We start from the raw sequence: 22,645 nt of genomic DNA on the forward strand, positions 1-22,645 counted from the left end.
AGTATAGAAAGAACATTTCCATTATTTAACCATCTCGGTTTTTTATCTAAAAAAAATAAATAAACATTACCTTAGCCCTCACTTACTTGGTATAGCAAATATATCATTCCAGATGTCAAAATATGGTTGGAGGTATAGCTGACCAGCCACCCTGTAATCAAATCCAGGGGGGCCAGGAGGGAAATCATGCGGTGGTTCAGCTCTGATACCTCCCAGTGGAACTCACCTCATTTTCATTTACTCGTACCAAATGACCATTTGCCACATCACCAAGAGAGGCACGTAATCACGAAACTCTTAGTGACGTGGCATCCATGCGCTGGTCCATTCAGTGAACCAAGAACAAATAAATCCGTTTTAATAGTTAAAATAGTCTATTCAATATATCACATATAAATCTCATAATAAACTAACAATAGATAAAAGGATTGTATTGAATGGCATAAACTCGGTGTTTTTCACATGCTAGAATTTTGAAGTTCTGATTTAATTGATAAATGAAATGTTATTTTTGAATTTGAGTATGAAACAAGGTCATGAAAAAACATTTTTTTCATAAATAAATTAGTTTCAAATGTTGATATAGATGGAGACTTAAGACTTGGAAAAAGAATATAATTTTAATATACTAAACTTAATTAAAAAATATCTTTATCATTAAAATAATTAATCTTAATACTTGGAAGTTCATTTGAAAACATTATTGTTCGGTATAAAATATTTTATGATACTTATAAGCAATAATATGAAAATTACAACGATAAATAGAATGATAATGACATGTTATGGTGATAAAGAGACTATAATGATCATAGGATGATGGTAAATAATAGTTATAGAGGTTATAAGATAAATAAATAGTGGTTATGATAGTAATAATAGTGATGACATATTAATAATAAAAACGATAAATATGATAGTGGCGGCGGCTAAATAGTGTGGTAGTTGGAATAATTAAATGACATTATGAATCTATTAACACAAATAAATTATTTTTTAAATTCATGAGTTAAAGATGTTTTTCAATAATTGAATTAAATATTTTGTATTGTTTAATTTTATTTTTTAATATTTTATAAAAAATTATTCACATAAAAATAAAAAAATGATTTTTATGCAAAAACAAACTCCCAAAACTATTTGCATGCTAAACCAAAAAAAAAAAAAAGAAAAAAGAAAAAAAGGGAAAGAAATAGAACAAAAAATGGGTGTCTCTCACACGTCACCGGAAGGGAGTCAAAAATAGGAGGACGAGGGAGAATTAGTAGAGACTAGAAAGAAAGAAAGAAAGCAAGCAGTACAAGTTGCAAGAAAACATATCCACAGTCTCTTTATACACTTTACTTTTTATTAAAAAAACCTCAAATCATTAAAAAAATATATTTATATTTTAGTTTCTGAGAAGCAGGTGCAAGACCCGATCCAGGAAAGGTCATGATCGACCTCCCATTATATATATTTATATATTTTTAAAAGTATCAAAACAACTCTTTTTGACCCAATTGTTTTTTTTTTTTTTAATGAATGAGTTGAGATCCGAGTTTTGATCAATCCAAGTCAAAAATCAACGAGTCATCTTGAGCTACTCACCAAGTCAATCAGATTTATTTATTTTTCCAATCCAAACCAGTTTAAACTCAGGTCCGAAGTCTTGAATTTTACAACCATGCCCTATAATAATAATAATAATAATAATAATCCATCAGCATATGCTTTTTTCCTTGTTTTGTGCAGCACAGCAACAGCAGGAAGAAGCAACTCATAGTTTTTTTTTTTTGACTGTGGTGTGCCCAACTCCAAATCATTACTTCCCCTTTTCCTTTTCTCTCAAAAAAAGCCACCTCTCTCTCTCTCCCCCTTGTTCCTTTTTAGAAAAATAAATAAAAAATCGATTGCTAATAAGGGTTTTTGAGTGACACAGAGAGGAGGGATTGTGGACTGTAATGAGGAAGAAGAGTGACAGCAAATGGGGTGTGTGTTCGGGAAAGAGCTGAATCCGAAGAAATGTGCGGTGGAGAGAGAGGGTGGTGGTGGAGAGCGGAGGAGAGAAGTGGAAGTTAGGGTTGCGAAGGCGGAGGAGAATGAGGTTTGTAATGGAGAAAATGAGAAGGGAAATAATAATGACGTGGTGGAGGTAAGACGGAGAAGAGAAAAGAGGAATAGGTCTTCAAAACCTAATCCGAGATTAGGTAATGCTCCTAAGCATATACATGGTGAACAGGTTGCTGCTGGCTGGCCTTCCTGGCTCTCTGCTGTTGCTGGTGAAGCTATCAATGGTTTGACCCCTCGTCGCGCTGATACCTTTGAAAAACTTGATAAGGTACATATGTTTTTTTTGTTGTTGTTGTCAGGTTGGTTAATGTCAATGATAATGTGCTGTTTTTTGTGTGCGTCAGTGTTCGATTTCGCAAGTGGTTGTTGTTTAATGTTGCTATAATTAGACAGAATGTGATTATGTTCTTAGAAGTGTTGAGCTTATTTGATGAAATGGGTTTTTGTTTTATGGGATTCTGAGAATTTAAGAAAGAGAATAAGCTGAGTTATTGATTTTTTAAGTTATTTGTTGTTGCGGGTGGGGTATGATTTTGTAATTAATCTGTTGCTGCTGCTGCTGTTGTTTTCAGATTGGGCAAGGGACATATAGTAATGTGTACAAAGCCAGGGATACATTGACGGGGAAAATTGTTGCATTGAAGAAGGTTCGGTTTGACAATTTGGAGCCCGAGAGTGTCAAGTTCATGGCTAGGGAGATTTTGATTTTGCGTCGATTGGACCATCCCAATGTTGTGAAACTAGAAGGTTTGGCGACATCAAGGATGTCTTGTAGTTTATATCTTGTATTTGAGTACATGGAACATGATTTAGCTGGACTTGCATCGAGTCCTAATATCAAGTTCACGGAGCCTCAGGTGGTTAATTTGTTATTGTGCTAGTTGTTGTTTGTGTGATTTGATATATGTGGCTTTCATCTTATATGTAAGAATATGGCAGGTGAAATGTTACATGCATCAGTTGTTATCTGGCCTTGAACATTGTCACAATCGCTGTGTGCTCCATCGTGATATTAAAGGCTCAAATCTTCTTATTGGCAATGATGGAGTGCTCAAAATTGCTGACTTTGGGCTGGCTTCCTTTTTTGATCCTAATCACAAGCAGCCTATGACCAGCAGGGTGGTTACCCTATGGTACCGACCCCCAGAGCTTCTTCTTGGGGCCACTGATTATGGCGTTGGTGTGGACCTCTGGAGTGCAGGTTGCATTCTCGCTGAGTTATTGGCTGGAAAGCCAATCATGCCTGGTCGTACCGAGGTAACATTATTGATTTATTCAGTTTCATCCACCACCACATTCTTACTTCATCCAGAGATGCTTCATCTAGACTGTTCAGTGTTGCAGGATGTCAATTATTTCTTTTGTCACATGTTTCTTGTTATATCATTAACTACGTGTTTCATTTGTTAGCTTACGTTACTGCTTTGGCTGACCAAGAAAGTGAACACTTTAGCGGTTTATTGGAAAGATGATCAAACGATGTAGCAGAAGCGCTTGTATTGTTATGCATGCAAACGATTTCTCTTTGTATACTAATGTTAATTTTATCATTGAATGCTAGTTTGGGATTAACGCTTGGTTTAACGCTTGGTTGTTATGGTTGTTGTATAGGTGGAGCAACTACACAAGATATTTAAACTATGTGGCTCCCCATCTGAAGAGTATTGGAAAAAGTCAAAGCTGCCACATGCAACCATATTTAAGCCCCAACAATCATACAAGCGATGTATAGCTGAGACTTTTAAAGACTTTCCACCATCATCACTGCCTCTAATTGAGACTCTTCTTGCAATTGACCCAGGAGAACGTCGAACTGCTACAGCTGCATTGAGGAGTGAAGTGAGTCTTTGTTCTATAATACATTACTACATCTTCTCTTCTGCAGCATCTTCTTCCACTATATTCTACCGTGATTTGTATGAACTAGGACACTTGATTGAAAATGTGCTTCTTTGGTTACATTCACTCTGAGACACACTGCAGTACATAATCTACTTGCAGTTTACTATTTCTCAGGATTGTCTCTGGTCTCTTCATTATTATTTAAACTTTGCTATCTTGACATGATTTGATGCAATCAAGGAGAATGAGCAGAGGATTTTGGATGTTCAGTTTTAGTCTTTTCTTTATTTGATAGAATGTTTCTGCTTTGCACTGGTTGGATTTGGATAGAACTCAAACCAAGCTCCCGTGTTCTCCTAGCTCAACCATCGACTGTTCAACCCTGGTTGGATTTGAACATTTGTAGGCCTCCTCTGACCTAACCAAGATTATTTGCTTCCCTACAGGATTACTGCCGACCATATCTAGTATTACTGCAGACAGGATTTGGATCACTTACTGATAATTAAACCCACTTGAAGCCATTATTGTTTGTCAAAACTCTTGATTCACCTTTCTTTATCATCTTTTGTTGGAAATGTTTCTGTGTAATCTGTTAAAAGATGACATGCTTTCTTCAGCACAATATGTTTTTCCCTGAAATATATGGGAGATCAAAGTTTTTTTAGGATTGTTAGTTCAGCAGTGAAGTGAGAAACTCCGTTCAAAGCAAAGGCCTTGTAAAGTAAAGAAGCACAGCTTGAATGAGCTTTGAATGAGCTTTTGGACTGGCCAACCCTGAGTTGATTCAGTTTGGTTTAATGAATTTTAGTTAGAATGGGTTGCATTCGTAGTCTAAGCACTGCTATTTATAGAAATCACGGTTTTTATATCCAAAACTGAGCCAAGCAGCTTTTAGTTAGAAAATATTCAAGCTTCTTTCTTTTCAACTTTTGTGGCTTTATGTCATTGTAATTGGTTGTTCTTTTGTCTTTCAGTTCTTCACTACCAAGCCTTATGCTTGTGATCCTTCCAGTCTTCCAAAATATCCTCCAAGCAAGGAAATGGATGCTAAATTACGTGATGAAGAAAGTAGAAGGTGGGGTGGCTTGAATATGCTCAATCTTAATATTTGTTTCGGTCACTTGCATGGTAGATTTTATCTCTAGAATGTGAAGAAAGTTAAACTCCGACTGGTATTTTATTACGCTGGAAAAAAAAGCAGAACACAAATTGCAGAAAACATCATGTTAAAAAAATAGGACAGTGTTTATCTGCACTTTCATAAACTAAAGGTCACCTGTAAGGCATTTTCTCCTATAATACTCAAATTGCAGAAAACATCATGTTAATAATTCTTTCTTCTTTCCTGTTATGCTCCTTTTATCCATTGATGCATGAAGCTATGCATGTGTAGTTTATCTATTCCTTTATTATTTCTGTGCCACCTTCTACATTTTCCTTTTTCCCTCTGCCTCATTATGTAATTTGTAGCAATCTTCATTGCTGTAGATTGAGAGCAGTTGGGAAGGCTAGTGCTGATGGTATGAAGAAGGCACGCTCACGTGACCGGGTTGCAAGGGCAAATCCTGCTCCAGAAGCTAATGCTGAACTTCAAGCTAATCTTGATGTAAGTCAGATAAGCTGCACTCTCCATGAACAGTTCTACATTTTGTTTATGTTGTTTTCACTGCATTATAAATTTGCTAGGCTCTATGCATTTGCTAGATAAGGAAATCAGTTATCTTTTACATTAGAGGCAATTTCGTTTGCTTTACGTAGACTTTTATAGGAAAAGGAATCTGCAAAGTACTTCCCCTTGGTCAGACATGTTCTGCACTGTCTAGCATAAACGGTTACATTTCTTCTTCATGAGCAGAATCACATGGATCACAATATAGTTACCTCAAGTTGTAAACCACTTCAGTTCTTGGGAAAACTAACCCCAGCAGAAGAATGGCACAAATACTGGAGGTGTTGAGTGAAGGTAAAATGGATGATTATGGATGCAAAGTATTTGAAAGGGAAAATTAGAATATACCCTATGGATAATAGGCTGGGTAAATGTCTTTGCACCAGTTTTCTGGGCTGGTGTAGACCAATCAAGCACAGATGGTCATAATCTCCAAATTTTTACTGTTTCAGAAAAAATCATTACACAGCTATGTACTTGGGAGCCCATGAATATATATATATAGATCTCCTGAATTTTGGTCATAGTCTATAGATATGGATTTGGTTACAGCTTTCTGGTGAAAGTTTGGGGTGTGAGAAAATGGCATTTCGCAACATTGCGGTCACTGGGTGATGCATGTATATGCTTGGTTTTAGGAAGTGTTTATGCTAGTTTATAGAAAGAGTTTCCCTTATTACGTGTATTCTATGAATGTAGGGGTATGATGGACTATTGAAAGAACTAATAACCTTATTATGGTTCCATATGGAAAAAATTGCCTTTTCTTTTTATGTTTTCTTTCCATGTCAAACGATATGCAATAGAAGAGTCTAACTGGTACTTGTCATGTGTCCCAGTCAACTAGCACCCAGTAGATCAATTTTTGGTAGCAGCATGTGTCTTGCGTGTCTCAGGCATTTACTGTCTAGATTGACTAGCCTAATTGTTTATCTCATAGTTAGGCAACAAACAGGAACCCTTTATCAGAACAGAACTTGGACTGGATTTTGTGGCAATGGGATGTGTGTAGGTTTGCATCACATTTGTGTCAGGACTTCTTTAGTGATTTAAACAATTCATCCATGGTGTTCCCTCCACATGCATTGTGACTTGTCATTTAATGGCAGGGAATTGAATGTATTTATTTGCAGGCAACACACGAACTACTTGGCATGATAAGCTAAGGGATTCACAATGATTGTTAATTCATCAGATTTGCTCCTTTTGACTTGTAATTTCACAACTGTCATGTTGGTGTTAATTCCCCTACAATTAATTCCTTTTGTTCCTTTTCCCTTACCAGAGGCGCCGTTTAATAACTCATGCAAATGCAAAGAGCAAAAGCGAGAAATTTCCTCCTCCGCACCAAGATGGGACACTTGGCTACCCGTTGGGTTCTTCACATCACATCGATCCTGTTTTTGATCCACCTGATGTCCCATTCAGTACCACAAATTTCTCATATTCAAAAGCACATATCCAGACTTGGTCAGGGCCATTGGTGGATCCAGCTGCAGTTGGCGCTCCAAAAAGAAAGAAACAGAGATAAAAATGCTGCTCAAGTCAGAGAAAGACGGCATGTAATATAATTCCTATTATTTGTGAGATTATCCATGAGGCTGCAGAAGCTGCTGATGCTGTGCTTGTTTCCATTCCGGGAAAGCCAATTAAATTGCAAGGAGAGGTAAAATAACTTTATATTCATTTTTCTCGTCTCTTGTTCCATTATTTTGTATGCTGAGAAAATTTTCTAGTATTGTATATGTTCTTTTTGTTATTTCTTGTTTCATTAGAAAAACTCTATTTAGGTTAGTGGAAAGATTAATGAATTTGTATTGGGAACTCTTTTTGTGTTTTGAGTATTTTTTGCTAATTTTTAAGGTTCACCTGTACATTCTGAGATGTCCTGGCATTCTGAGCGCTTCCATCATTTCCTATATTCATGTGGAATAAGTATTCCCATCAATCGATGTGAGGGGTGCACTGAAGTTCTTTACAGAATGAAAATGGAAAAACACTGACACAATAAATTACATGGATATTGGACATTGGGGCCTAACTCAGAATGCCTATGATTGTTACTTTGACTGCCATTCCTTTCAATTGTATAGTGAGTGCGTAACAGTGTTGGCTGGAACCAGTTATAATTCTTTCCATCTTTTGCCAAAATTTGGCCTGACAAGCCATTCTATTGAGTTTATGGCTACAGTACCCCTCTAATTTACCACTGGCTTTGGGGCAAATTGCTTGATATGTATTTCCACTTTTTTCCCCCCCTGAATGACCTAAACATGTGCCTTTGTTAGACAATGGAGAACAGAAACCAGGAAAGATATTTACGTATTTACGTTTGCCTGCTGTATTTATCACCCACCCACTCCCAGTAAAGAGTGAGATGTGAAAGTAGTCTGCTTTGATTGCCAGAGAAACAATGGAAAGTTAAAAGGATGATGTGGTGGCAGCTACCATTTCAGCTTCAACACATCATGAGAAGACAAGTATCAACGGCCAGTATCTAGAAAACAAACTATGCATTTCTTTTAGTAATTCAAAGGACTGCAAAAAACAGAGAGTCGGCGTTTATTCCTTTTCTGTTTTCAATATATCAAGCTAGTATTTCACAGCAGCATCACATCAACCATAATAGAAGCGACGATCCTGCAGCATTAGGTGCGCGTTTGTGCACTGCAATTGCACTCTCGTTTCGCCAGCAAAAGCACAAAAAATGATGCTTCTTTGCCAAACAGTGCCTAAGCCAACAAAAGCTTCCTCCTTTGTTTTGTACTTTTGCTTCTCTTTCTTCCCCCTTCTCCTTTACGAAAGAGCAAGACAAAATTGACCATTGCCTTTGTATGTGCCGAGAGAAGGGAAGGTCGGAAATCAGGTGTAGCCAGGTAACCTAGGTTGGCAGGCATATTCTGTTGCTAGAAGAAACTCGTCGGATTTGGTTTATCATGTCCGATGTTAACCATCGAATATGTGCTTCACTGGGTAGCTTAAATTTAAGTCTCCGTGCCTATATAATTCAAGATGCTCTGGCCCCAGACTCCAAAACCCTCAACGGCTGAACCCAGATGCAACTTCACACTAAATTACTCGATAAGTATCCAAGTCTTTCAGCAAATTTACCTTCTGATTTCCACTAGTAGCACTTGTGCAACTCGCCACTTTGAGAGCTGGAGGAGGGCCTCCGCATGGAGGGGGTCTTCCTGGACCCGGAGGTCCTAGACCAGGATCCACCTCCAGGTATTGTGGGGCCTCCTGGCCCACCGGCTCCACCTCCACCTCCACACACTTTTTTGAGCCTCCTCGACCCCCTCCACCGCTACCAGAAGGAGGCCTGCCTTGTCCACCAGGACCACCACCTCAATTACTTCTAGGATTCTTACCTTTCAACTATCCTGATACAAGGAGAGAGTTGCATGGCCATGGACATGAAAAATTACTACGTTCCGGCATGTCGATTTCTACCTGTGACTCATCAATTTTACGTGGAAAGCAGTGTATCACAATCACCTATTTTGCTGGTATTATAGTACATCAAAGACTATTATGAGAGCTTAAATGATTCTTGTCTCGTGCCTTGCAAAGATAATAATGGTATTTGAGAAGGTTGCTCGCCATGCCAGATGCCACCCAAGCTCATTATGTGTTTGCTATAATCTACACAACGTCAACTTATTCACTGTTACTACTATTTACTATGGGCCTAGCCCATCATTTTACTCAGATACCTTTGTTTTAATAATTTTTCAATCGGGTATTGCATGTTACATATATGATTTTTATCAAAATCATATATATAATAGGCAATTATGATCTAATTTATTGTTAATAATTTATTACTCTATTTAATTAAAAGTTTGAGTCATGAGTTGAGCGGGTAAAACTGCAGTAATTCAAATAACATATTTTTAATATATTTTTTTAAATAACCAAACTATATTTTAATTTGATTAACTCATCACGTCGATGAGGTCAACTCCCATGATCATATTTGATTTGAAACATGGCTCAAGTTAGGGCCAGGTCGGTGGGTCATTGGGTTAACATTCCAGGTCTCGCCAGGTTTAATAGCCGGGTAAAATGATGGTTTGGGTGATTTATTCTTCTTGATATCAGTTATGACTGCTACGCTGGTCGTTTTTAAACATGGTGCTGAACGTCTTGTTTTACTGGCCTCAGACCCAAGACAGTGTGGGCTTGAATACTGCCATATATATGCCACCTGAGGATGATCATGGAGAGCTCTATTAATGTCTACTCTCAATTCTCAACTATGAAATGTGCATGTATGGTTGTGTATTGTGAGCCCGTAACACACCTCATGGATCGTTGATTGAAGCAAGTAAATTACTCAGCCACATGAGCCTCGGAAAATAATGGAAACACAGAAGACATACATTTTCCATTATATATAATTGTCACAAAAATATCAGTGTTAAGAACTAGGGCAGGGTTCGTTCTGTGGGGTGGCCTGGATCCACCTAAGCCCTATGTTTGAGTCCTCCTGCCTTGGTTTTGGGAACTCATTCGTATTGGATCTTCTAAGCCGAAGGGATTAATTGAATACTTTCAACAAAAACACACAAGTCAAATAATAAATGGATATTTTAAAATATATTTAGAAAATGGTCGTTATTGCTGTCATTGTTCAACCATGAATTGGACCACAGGAAAATAAAATAACAAAAGCTGGTGTTGACAATAATAGCACATGTAATCCTAAATCTGACCCCGTCGTGCGAGGCTTGAGTATTCGGTGGGCTAACTTTGATTCTTAGAAAAAATATTTATATTTTTAACTGGATTTTAATTAGAATGACTGAATACCATGTTAACTCGGGTTTTTACCGGGTAATAATGAATTAAATTTTTTTATTTTTTTATAAAACCTGACTCGGGTTAGGTTAGACGGGTTTTAATTATGACAGGGCTGCGAATAAAATGTTTTTGAAGAGCTTCTTCAAATCAACCACAATTACCTAACAAGAGAAGAGAGATGAGAAGGGAGTTGGCTATCCAATGCAAAATAGGGCATGGCTTCAACGTGGTCAAAAAAGCGCAAGCAACCGGTCAAAAACTACAGCATCGCCGAGCACTTGAGATTCCCAGCCGGGGCCGCAGTATCCATTGTTGAGCAAAACGCAGGTCACATCAAACCCCCTGAGACAATTGGCCACCACATTTTAATTAAGGGATCATCACGGATCATCGATGATGTCGTGGATATTTGCCTCCTCGGCCTAACATGACAGGGTAAGAAATGAGAGGTTTTTGTTTTATTTCGACGTCGATCATTTAAATTAATTAATTAATTTGGTGATCCATTCTTTTCAAATTGTTTACGACGTTTCATGGGGGCCATGCATAGATTCGAGCATATGCTATGTGCTTATCTAGCAGCAGCGGGTCCATTAATTGTGGACGATGAACATCCAGCCTCTATCTCCTTTTATTACATCATTTACGTTGTTTTCGTGTTTGTAATTTCTTACAAGAAGCTGATTAAGTGGTTTCTTCCTTCCTTGATTGGCTAGCTCTCCAATAATTAAGTCTTTCACATCCGCAAGGATCGAAGAGATAAATAAAATAAATAAATAAATAAATAAACATATGATTGAATGCATCTATAGTTTAACAAGAAGAGAAGGATAAACATACTGGAAATATCCTCTCACTTTAAATATCATTTATCTCCTCTGTAATTCTCAATGTTGTCGAGTAATTAGATGGATTTATTTTCCTCATTTTTCTTATTTAGTTTGTGTTTGATATATAATGATGTTTTTCAAATAAAAATACTTCCAATTTTTTATATTCTTGATATAATAATTACATCAAAACCATAAAAAAAAAAAAAAAACTTCATTTTTTTTTGAGTAGGGAGAACTCGATGTAAAATCAGCCACGACAATGTATTATTCACAGGGACCGAAATGTTCTTATCCACGAATTAAATGGTCGGCTGTCAATGGCCAGAAGATCTGTTCTCGGAGGGAACTTACCAAGAATCTGGCCTGGAAATGAGTCAGCAACAAAACCATTGGCCACTCAGCGAGACCCAAGTGTCATGCCCAGTCCACACCATCATCATTGAATTCTTGAAATAGAATAATAAGGATATGGTCGTCGGCATGAGGTGGCCGCCGGCCTTTCCACGTCGACAGAGTGGCCATATGTTCCCCTGCATCCACATAATCATTCAGGGCCCTCCTCCCCCACTGGCACCACCACCATTATTATTAATTCAATCATTCTATGAGCATCTCATCGGGATTAAGACTGTTGATTGATTTATTAATTAATGAGACATGCATGACTCACTCTTTTTTATCCAATGTCTATCCCCAGGTCCAAGGTCTTTGATTCTTAAAAATGGATATGATGATAATTAACAAGACTTGCATTCTCTTAAGATTCGAACGAATATTGAAATCACCATTTAGGTTTTTTTTTAAAAGACGCACTACTTAATTTAATAGATATATTCTTAAATAATTTAAAGAGAAATTCCTATCTCAATAATGCATGAACTAATTCCAATTTATATCTTTTATTATTAAATTAAACACATTTAAGATATTTTTGGGGTGAAATCACAATTATTGGTAGCATGAAATATACAAGATAAGGTTTCTTATAACAAAATTTAAAAACACTAAAAGGGAAAGGGATAGATATACAAGATAAGGTTTCTTATAACACTAATTTTATTTTATGTTAATTTTTTATATATTATTAAATTAACTAAGGTTATTAAATCCAATAAAATTAATAATCTGAATCTTAAATTTTGGCATAATTAATTTTTCTCATGTTAAAGAAAAAAATAATAATTCCTACCGCATTAAAACAACACGTAGCACCAATCTAGTTATAAAACTATGTAGGCTGTAGACAGTTGGGGTATGGCCAGATAAGTACACAAATTGAGTAGATACTTGCAATCCAATGCTAATTAATGTTGTAAGTATATATGTGTACGTTAGTCACGGATTCATGTGAGACCTTATCCATGATTTTATTATTTTATTTCTTCATTAATTGTGTGTTCCTTTCCAATGTAGCAATGAGCTCTCAAATCGACCATTCATATTTTTTTACTGATCATAAGTTATCAACCCTACTTGTGTCATGAATACAAAGTTAATCATCATTAACTTGATTCTTTATTTTTTATTTATTTTTGGAAATAAAAGCTTAAGATAATATTATTTTGATGAAAAAATATGTTTAGATCTAATCTCATAATTGTGTTTCTTATCCTGAGAATAATACATATTTTGGATACTCCATTAATGCATCTAAGAATTCAGTGATTAAGTTAAAACCATAGGGTGAAGGCTAATTATGATCTATCTTTTCATATGAAGAAAAAGTATATTTCGTTTTCAAATCATGATCTAACGACTATTTTATGTTCTTGAAATTCTTAATTATCAATTTCTTTTAATATTTAGCAATGCTAAAGTAAAATTATTTATGGCTGAAAAATGACAACCATGAAAAAAGAAAAAAAGAAAAGAAACGTGGCGTGGAGGGGCTTTTAGTGGCAGTGCCCATTGATTAATCCCACAAAAGCGTCTATAAAACATCCAAAAACACCTCTTTCTCCACGAACACGATACGACCTCTCCCTTTCTTTCTTCTTCCAGTTTGCTTTAGCGGTGTAATAATTCATTTTGTTTTTCTTCAATTTCTTTCCAAGTGGCTATGGAGGTTTCAGTGATCGGAAGCTCTTCTCAGGCAAAAATTTGTACGAGCTGGAGTGAGTTGTCATCTTACAGAGAGATAAGGTTTTGTAATTTTCAAAAAAGGGTTTCTTTATTGCATAACACTAAAAGTACAAGGTGGAGAAATTCTGGGCTTAGCTTTACTTTAAATGCTGTTCAGTCCTCGCCTGTCCGATCCGATAGACTTCCTCGTCGTGGGTCTTCTTCAAAGCCCAAATCGGTAAGGTTTTCAAAACCCAAGTTTTCGTTTATTCTATTTTTGTCTGCAGTCCTTGTTTTCTTGGAGATTTAGATGTTGCTGGTTTCACTTAGGAAATGATTTTTATTTTATTTTGATACAGTTATTTAGAAGATAATTTTCAGGTTTTATTCTGATAAATTATGTCCCTTTTCTTTTTTTGCTGAATTATATGCAAAATTATGAAAAATAAAGGATTTTTCTTTGACTGGGATTGATGATATTATGATTGCAATAACCATGTTTTTGTTATTGAAATCGCTCACTGTTGCAATTAGAAATTGAATTATTTCTGCTGAATTTTTGTACAAGTTAATCTCTGGAACAATCTGGACTAGGTATTGTTAAGACAAAATGTTTTTTTCTCAGAATTAGCTACAGTAATTATTTTTATTGGTACTTGAGGATTTATGGTTTATCATTGCAGTAATCATGTTTGTTGACTGTGAGGGTGTTAAAATGATGGTCTTTTGCAATCTTGTTATGTAGCTCGATGGTGTAAGAGTATTTGTTGGGCTGCCGTTGGATGCAGTTTCTGATTGCAATACAGTAAACCATGCCCGAGCGATAGCAGCGGGACTTAGAGCTTTGAAGTTATTAGGTATTGACGGTGTGGAGTTACCAGTGTGGTGGGGAATAGTTGAGAAGGAATCGATGGGCAAGTATGACTGGTCGGGATACCTTGTGCTTGCGGAGATGATTCAGAAAGCAGGTCTTAAGCTCCATGTGTCGCTCTGCTTCCATGGTAGCAAACAACCAAAAATTCCCCTTCCTGAGTGGGTATCACAGATAGGTGATTCGGAACCCAGTATCTACCATGCGGATCGGTCAGGGAATCATTACAGGGATTGCTTGTCATTGGCCGTTGATGAAGTTCCAGTTCTTAATGGGAAGACTCCAGTTCAAGTTTATCAGGAATTTTGTGAAAGCTTCAAGTCTTCATTCTCACATTTCTTTGGTTCCACAATTACGGTAAGAATTTCTGATTTTTTAATGCTTTGATTAAACATGAAGTGTATTAGGATTCAGAGCATTGATGATTACTGGCTAATATATGTCTGCTCTTGCAGGGTGTCACAGTGGGTCTTGGACCAGATGGGGAGCTACGATATCCTTCTCATCGCCAGCTTGCAAGTCATAGCAATATCCTTGGAGTCGGAGAGTTTCAATGTTATGATAAAAACATGCTGAACCTTCTTAAGGTAAAAGCTGAAGCAACCGGGAACCCATTATGGGGACTTGGCGGTCCACATGATGCACCGAGCTATGACCAGTTTCCAAACTCGAACCACTTCTTCAAAGACAACGGGGGATCTTGGGACTCCCCATATGGTGATTTCTTCCTTTCCTGGTATTCAAGCGAGCTCTTGTCTCATGGAGATCGTCTTCTCTCTCTTGCCTCTACTTCTTTCGGTGACACTTCTGTAACTGTCCATGGCAAAATCCCTCTCATGCATTCATGGTACAAAACACGCTCGCACCCTTCTGAACTAACAGCCGGCTTCTATAACACTGTCAGTAGAGATGGCTATGAAGCAGTTGCAGAGATGTTTGCTAGGAATTCATGCAAAATGATCCTGCCAGGAATGGATTTGTCAGATAAGCATCAGCCTCAGGAGTCCCTGTCCAGCCCAGAGTCAATATTGGCACAAATAAGAACGGTTTGCAGAAAACACGGGGTCGAGATTTCTGGGCAGAACTCGGTGGTTTCTAAAGCTCCTCACGGGTTTGATCAGATAAAGAAAAACATATCAGGTGAAAGTGCGGTTGATTTGTTCACTTATCAGAGAATGGGAGCTGATTTTTTCTCACCAGAGCACTTCCCATCATTCACTCATTTTATCCGAAACCTCAATCAACTCGGAATGTTTTCCGATGATCTGCCTGAGGAAGAGGAAGTTGTTGAATCTGTACTTTTGAATTCAGAGTCAAACACCCACATGCAAGCAGCATAGTTAGAAGATGGGATTGGACATGATAATGTAAATATGAGATTTTATATCGACTGCCATTGTCTGAAAATATGTTGTACGAGGCAAAGCATGGTAGAATTAATAGCCATCATTAGATAGTTTTTTTTTTTAATTTTATTTTCTTAATTGTAACATATTTATAATGATAAGAAATAAACTATTCTTATATCAATTTTTCACATTTTATTATGTTTAATTTTTATATTTAAAGAAATAAGGATTAATTAAGAAAAATACCATAAAAAAACAAGAGATTGTTTTTAATGAAAGTGGGTTAGGTGGCTAGTTTACTCTATAATTGATGAACTCCAAATCATCTACGAAAGTTATGCTTACGGTTATGGGTTTGAATTTTAAGCTTAGAAATAGGGTTGGTTCGGACAGATTTGTGTTGGGTTAAGCCATTCGTGTTTACATTACTTTGGACTCGGAACTGGACTGCAAATCTCCAGGCCTCTATTCTCTAACTAGACCGTTGCCTTAAATTGATCCTTATAATTATAGGCTTGAGCCTTGTAATGTCATCCAGCGCAGTGCCTCTCATGGAAAACATACAAACAAACAAACAAACAAGACTAACTAATAAAAACGAAAGGAAGAAATCTTCAGATGCTTGACGTGTTTTGATGTTTTTGTAAGAATTAAGGTTATGAGGATCTGCCTCTTCACATTTCATCTCATTCTTCTTTGGAAGACTGGGGCAAAACTAGGGAAGGTAATCGATATTTATGAGTTGGATTTCTTTATGTTGATACTCTATTCATCATATACTCCAAGTAAAACATTTAAATGTTTATATTCCATGAATTAAATTTGTGGTATCTGAATAGATATTCAAGCGTGTATTTGGTTGATATATATATATATATATATATATATATTTAATTGTGTTTGATAATATTTATACTTTATTGGGTGTCATTCATGGAGAAAATGAGCCGTTCTAAAAAGGTTTTTATTTATTTATTTAATGATAAGTGCTACTGTAAATGTACCATATTTAACCAAAAACTTTGTTGATTCAAGTTTCCCAGACTAATTGGTGGAAATCACAAAACCTTCCCTGTCTTACCGATAGGTTTCATTTGTTTTTGTGTGGCTTATTATTTATCATTGTTTTCTTTTTTCACTCATAGTGAAGTGGTCACTGTTCACTTCAAAATTAGCCATGAATTGCTCTTTTAGTCAATTCTTTGGTTCGTTGTTTAATTGGCACGAAGCTAATTTTGGCCCTTCAATTTTAATATATACATATGGTTTATGAACTTTTTTAACTCTAAATTAAAAATAAAATAATATAAACTGCTTCTTAGTGCTTTTATGCAATGAACGAATTGCCAACAATTGACCATATAGCAGGTTGTCCGGTGGTGAGAAACTTAGGTTCGAGCCTTGTAGTTGCTAATATTGATGACCACTAGAGGTTTACTTGGTCGTTAATTTTAGAATTCATAAAGATTAATCGAGGTACGTGTAAGCTGACCCGAACACCCTTCACGTTAATAATAATAAAAAAAAACTGCAATTAATAAATGAACTATAGAAAAAAAGTAAAAATTGTACCGATTGGTTCCCAGTATATAAGTTGGGGATATATATGATACATAAATTTTCACATTTATTCTTATAAATAAATATTTTAATATTTGAGCTATATCTTTCACCGACCGTGATCATTCGTCCTACAATAATTATTTTTAATGAAAGTAGATCTGCTTAAATAAAAAAGAGATAAGAGATGGATTCTGTTTAAATTCAAGCTCTCATCTGGAAGAAATAAAAAACACTAGAATTGGACTGTTTTACCAGTTTCCATTTGATTGCAAGATATAGGAATTTTAAATATTAGATGCAATAGATTTTAAAATCATCCTGTATTAATTTATTATTTTAAAATGATTTTTGAAGTTATATTTACTTTTAGGAAGTCTATATATGTTATTTTAACGAAAAACAAAGCAAGTGTTGGAGTTTTGATGTGCCCGACATCGGTGAGAAGCCGGAATCCGGTACCAAAGCAAATATTATGACCACTAATGGGATAGGACGGCCATGAACGACATGCCATCATGTGGATTACACGCGGTTCCATTTCTTTTCCAATCTGCTCGGACTTGTACAGTGGCCCAAGTGTGCTTAGGCTGGCTTGGTCCAACCTTGAGTTACATATTTTTTCTTCCACGCTAATGTACTTGTATATTGATAAAAAAAAATTGTAAAAAAAAAATATCTATCAATTTTTTTTTGATATTGTCATCGAACCTGATTCAGCAAGTTAAATTTAAAAACTCTTGATTCGAGTTCTTGCTAAGTCTGAGTTTCTAATTACATTATGTGAAAACTGCTTTAATGAGGCCTAGTTGATTTGACAAGTTCAAAGATAAAAATAAATAAATAATTAAAAGATAAAAAAATAACATTAAAAACAAAGATCAAATACACAGGTTTAAAGACAATTTAGATGACCAATAAAAAAAGGTTTGACCTTTTAAAAAAATTAAAGTTGACATTTTTTTTTAATATTAAGACAATGACATATTGAATTGATTTTGGTTAACTCGAATTAACTTGTCAAACTTGTATCTTGGATTGTGAATTTCAATGGGTCTAATAATATTTTTTTATTTTAATTTTATGATAAAAACATAAAGACCAATTTAAAATCAACCTAATATTAAAGAATAAAATTAAAATAATATTAATAATAATAAAAATCCATCAAAAACCTAATGTTGAATGTTTTTTCTTTTCAAAAAACCAGGTCAGGCAAGGCACGTGAGCCTGAGTGTGTTAGACTATAGAGGGATATTCTATGTGAACCTAAGAAAAGGGTGAATTAGGTATGCAAGGTAAAACTACAACTTAAAAAACTTTTTATTTAATAACATGCAATTCTAAACACTTAACTAATGCGGAAGCAATAAATAATATAAATGCGATAATTAAAGAGTTAAGGTTAAGAAAGAGTGCATCAAATTTTATAGAAGTTCGATAAACCATATACTCCTCTCCTTAAACTTCCATTCAAGAGTTCCACTATCATACACCGATCTTCTTAGCGAATGACACCAAACCATTTACATAATTTTTTTGCTGGTGCAAAATCAAACCCAATCCTTTGTGGGCTTAGAATCAAAATGTTATCCCTGGTCTTTTAGCATAATAAAGACTAGAAAACCTTTCACCAATACTTTTTGAAAGACAAGTATTAGATTACTCACAATTTAGTCTCCAAAAGACTTTTCTAAGTGTTTTAAGTGTCATATACACTTTCAACAATATATTCTCTTGGTAGAGTTAATTAGAATTACAATTAAACTCTTTTGGAGGATTTTTGTCAATTTACACTTAACCTTGTTTTTGGATGATTACAAGTGAAACAAGGATGCTATAAGTTGTTTTTAAGAGGGAGTATGCTTAGATTTTTGCCTTAAGAGTTCCATGCTTGTGTTGGCAAAATAAAGGGTAATTTATAGGCATAGAATAAAAAACTAGTTGTTTATAGCCATTGGAACCAACAAAAACTAGTCGTCAGAATCCTACTAATGATTAAAGTAGTCAATCGGTTCATATTGGTCAAGTCAATCAGTCGACCAATCAATTTGGTATTGCCAAATGGTCGACTGGTTTATACAGATTCCTAGATTTAATAGTTTTTACCTGGTGAATTCTTGAACTGATATCAATCTTAAAACAAGTCTAAGTTGCAAAGCAAATGAAGACTTATTTTTTTTTTAAGTAGTTAGTTTAGTGCTAAATGTATAAATTATTATATCTTATTTAATAGTACAATTAAAATGAATGCACACATCTCACTTTGCATACATTTAAAAGGATTAATAAAATGGTTCTAAGAAATCACCAGGTTTGAAACTGTCAAAACTGAAATTCTGCATGAATTGATCGACCACTTGTTCATCATGGATGAACACTTGGGAATTTGCAAGAACCGATCGATCAATTGGCTCGACCAATATGAACCGGTTGACCACTTGAGCTGTCAGTGGGATACCAATGGCTAAAAACCACTAGTTTGTTTTGAACTTATAAATAGCTCTTATTCTTGTTAAAAAAAAAAAGGATTCCAAACATACAATATATAGAGACTATTTCAAAAGCAAAACTAGATATAAATCATTAATCCTAACATACTCTAAGGATGTGCTAAATCGAATCTTCATATATTAGCACAAGAGTATTATCGTGGCGTGCACGATATCGAATGACATGTATGCCTCTTGGATCGAAGGGGTTTTTGGATTTATTAAGAAATAATCATAAAAATATGATTAATAAGATTAAGGATTTGCTACCTAATATTATGGTAAAAAATTTTTAATGAATGTGAATCCACGTATACTGTAATAGAAAGGTTATGTAGTGCTTTAGTTTGTTGTGTAAAAATACTTAGGCAATATATGTTGTACTACACGACTTGGTTGATATCAAGACCGGACACGCTCAAATACATCTATAAAAAACCTTACTTGTCAAGCCAAATAACAAGATGAAAAATGTTATTGATAGAACACAATATTGTTTATATGATAAGGAATGCTGTAAAAGAAAGCAAAATTACAGGTCATTTAGTACATAATGTTGTGGAAGATTATAAGTCATTAAATTTTAATCTTCTTAGTGAGGATGTATTAGCGATTGAGGATGATAGTGGTGTAAATGGCTGGTGGACCATGTAGTTTGATGAAGATGTGAATGTATTAGAGAATGAGGCTGGAGTAGTGATAATTTTCCTAGAGAAAAATAAACATCATGTTTTAGTAAGGTTGCATTTGAATACACCAATAGCACGCCTAAATATGAAGCTTGCATTGTCGGTCTAAAAGCTGCTTTAGAGCTAAAAGTTAGAAAACTCAATGTTTATAGAGATTCACTGCTAATTATCTGCCAAGTGAAAAGAGAATAACAAACTAAGAATGAGAAACTGAGGCCATACTAAGAGTCTCTCGAAGTTAGCTAAAACATTCACTCATATAAGCATAGACAAGAATCAGTTTGTTACAGGGGCGGAGGTAAGATTATTTAATAGGAGGGCCAAAATAATATACATAAATTGTAAAAATAAAAAAAACTGCATGATTTAGTTTTATTCAAATAAGTAATTATAAACATATGACGATCTTTGTATAAGATAAGAAGTTTAAAGCAATACCAAATTGAGTCAAAGCTATGAAGTTAATGTCATCTTCATAATGTATTCATCACTTTAATTTTGTTGATCTTCATACCAATCAAATATAAATATACAAAATATATAAGAAACATTAGTTAAAGCGATGCATTATTTATGTATGATAAAACTTTGAAATAAAGTAAAAAATAATAAATAATGATTCTTACATATTTAATTTAATTGTGCTCGTCTTTCTTAAGAGTTAAAGCAGTTGTGTCTTTGACATGAACTATATCCAAAAATCGTTCTCGTATAAATCCGCTTCTATCAACAAACCTAATAACAAGGGCCATTTGCTGTCTTCTGGATTCATCTCGAGCTTCATCAACAATTAAGCAAAATCTTGCATCACCAATCTCATGACGAATTGAAGACTGAACATTTCTAGCAAAGACATGCAAAATTTCCTTTTGAATTTGATGCGAGGTGTATTTAGCATTTTGTGGAGCATTATCCAAAACAAGAGCACCTACTTGTTCATTATATGATGCTAAAAGTTCCAACATTTCAAGAAAATTACCTCGATTTTTTGATTCTGGACGTTCATCATGTCCTCTAAAAGCACATGCTTGAAATGTGAGCCAACGAACAATATCTATTGAAGCTTTAATACGCAATCGATTATTTAGAATTTCTTGAGTAGTTTGCCTCTTAACTACCTTCTCAATATGACATGACTGATTTTTCAAATTTTCCAAGCACCTGGTAACAAATCTATGAGCTGAATTTGGACCTTTTCCCATATGAGTTAAAAAAGCACATCGTTCCCCATCATTAACTTTCTTCCAACAATTGAATCCTTTAACAGTAAAGGTGTCTGATCCTGGCTTTCCAGATGACTTACTTGAAAATAGATAGCAAGGGAAACAAAATGCAGTATTTTTCTCTGAATATTCAAGCCATGGATAACTTTTGAACCAATGAGACTGAAATCGACGAGGATGTTTTTTACCAGTCAACGGATATTCAGACATCAAAGGTTGATATGACCCCAAATTAATGTATGCCCTTCTAATTTCATCTTGTTGATTAACCGGGTATTCCCAAATTTGAGGACGATTGCTTGGATCTCTAATCAGATGAGCAATGTCGATTCTAGTAGGAGGCTGCTCATTAATCAATGCAGGTTCTTCATAAACTGAAGCACATTGGGGTTGTTCAACTATAACTTCAACATTACACATTGGAGTTGATTCACTAGGCTGTGAGTTATCAATATTTTTCCTCTTTTTCTCAAAAAAAGAATCAATTCTTCTTATTTTGTTCATGGTTCAACCTAAAATCAAAACATCATAATTTTTTATTGTTTTCTATTTAAAAAATAAATACAAATAACGATGTGTTGAAGCAATAATCAGAACCAAAAATAAATTTTTACATGTAAACCACACTGACATATGAAATCAAAATTAACATATTAAAAAAAGAAATTGATATATAAAAGAATATCTAACATAAAAAATGAGATTACTGGTTCCTAAAAAAGAAAACTTACACTGAATCAAAGTTGGATATACACTCTTCAAAGAACTCAATTTGGCTAGAAAGACCGTGTCTAATTGTATATTGGACCTAGTGATAGTAAGGCACACGTGAGAAAAAATTGATAATTTTGGTGGCTTTGCTAAAAACAAAACATAAAAAAATCCAAGCATAATCGAAACAAACAAACCTATAAAATATATCCAATTAATTAGAAAAAACAACATTCACTATAACAAGAAATAAAAAATAGTAAAACTAGTAGATCTGAAAAAAAAAATAGCAGAATTATATATATGTATTCCTTAAATTCTTAACAAATATTAAAAAAAAAAATACTAATTACCTTGTTGTTTCGATGAATTAATTAGCTGCAGCTTTGCTTTAACTTTTATGATTTGTATTGTTATTTTTTTTTTCCGGCTAGGTTTGCACTTTGCAGAGAAGAATGTGAGAGAGACAGTAAAGGAAAGGAAT

General features: G+C 34.9%; 3 protein-coding genes across 3 annotated transcripts; 2 read left to right on the plus strand and 1 right to left on the minus strand.

Annotated features, from left to right (window-relative positions):
- The first annotated feature begins 1,705 nt into the window (after positions 1-1,705).
- On the plus strand, positions 1,706-7,440 carry LOC133705658 (probable serine/threonine-protein kinase At1g54610). Its single transcript, XM_062130977.1, has 7 exons — positions 1,706-2,320; positions 2,625-2,909; positions 2,992-3,309; positions 3,664-3,891; positions 4,872-4,972; positions 5,386-5,503; positions 6,852-7,440. Exons 1-7 carry the CDS (start codon positions 1,967-1,969, stop codon positions 7,095-7,097), a joined length of 1,650 nt encoding a protein of 549 aa, XP_061986961.1. The 5' UTR covers positions 1,706-1,966; the 3' UTR covers positions 7,098-7,440.
- A 5,693-nt stretch (positions 7,441-13,133) lies between these two features.
- Positions 13,134-15,667, plus strand: LOC133705324 (inactive beta-amylase 9). Its single transcript, XM_062130461.1, has 3 exons — positions 13,134-13,504; positions 14,012-14,494; positions 14,593-15,667. The coding sequence occupies exons 1-3, from the start codon at positions 13,265-13,267 to the stop codon at positions 15,475-15,477; spliced, it is 1,608 nt and encodes a 535-aa protein (XP_061986445.1). The 5' UTR covers positions 13,134-13,264; the 3' UTR covers positions 15,478-15,667.
- A 5,195-nt stretch (positions 15,668-20,862) lies between these two features.
- On the minus strand, positions 20,863-21,870 carry LOC133705182 (uncharacterized). Its single transcript, XM_062130318.1, has one exon. The coding sequence runs from the start codon at positions 21,868-21,870 to the stop codon at positions 20,863-20,865; it is 1,008 nt and encodes a 335-aa protein (XP_061986302.1).
- Between the last annotated feature and the right edge of the window lie 775 nt (positions 21,871-22,645).

The sequence above is a fragment of the Populus nigra genome, chromosome 10 (assembly GCF_951802175.1).
Source record: "Populus nigra chromosome 10, ddPopNigr1.1, whole genome shotgun sequence".
Classification (NCBI taxonomy): Eukaryota; Viridiplantae; Streptophyta; class Magnoliopsida; order Malpighiales; family Salicaceae; genus Populus; species Populus nigra.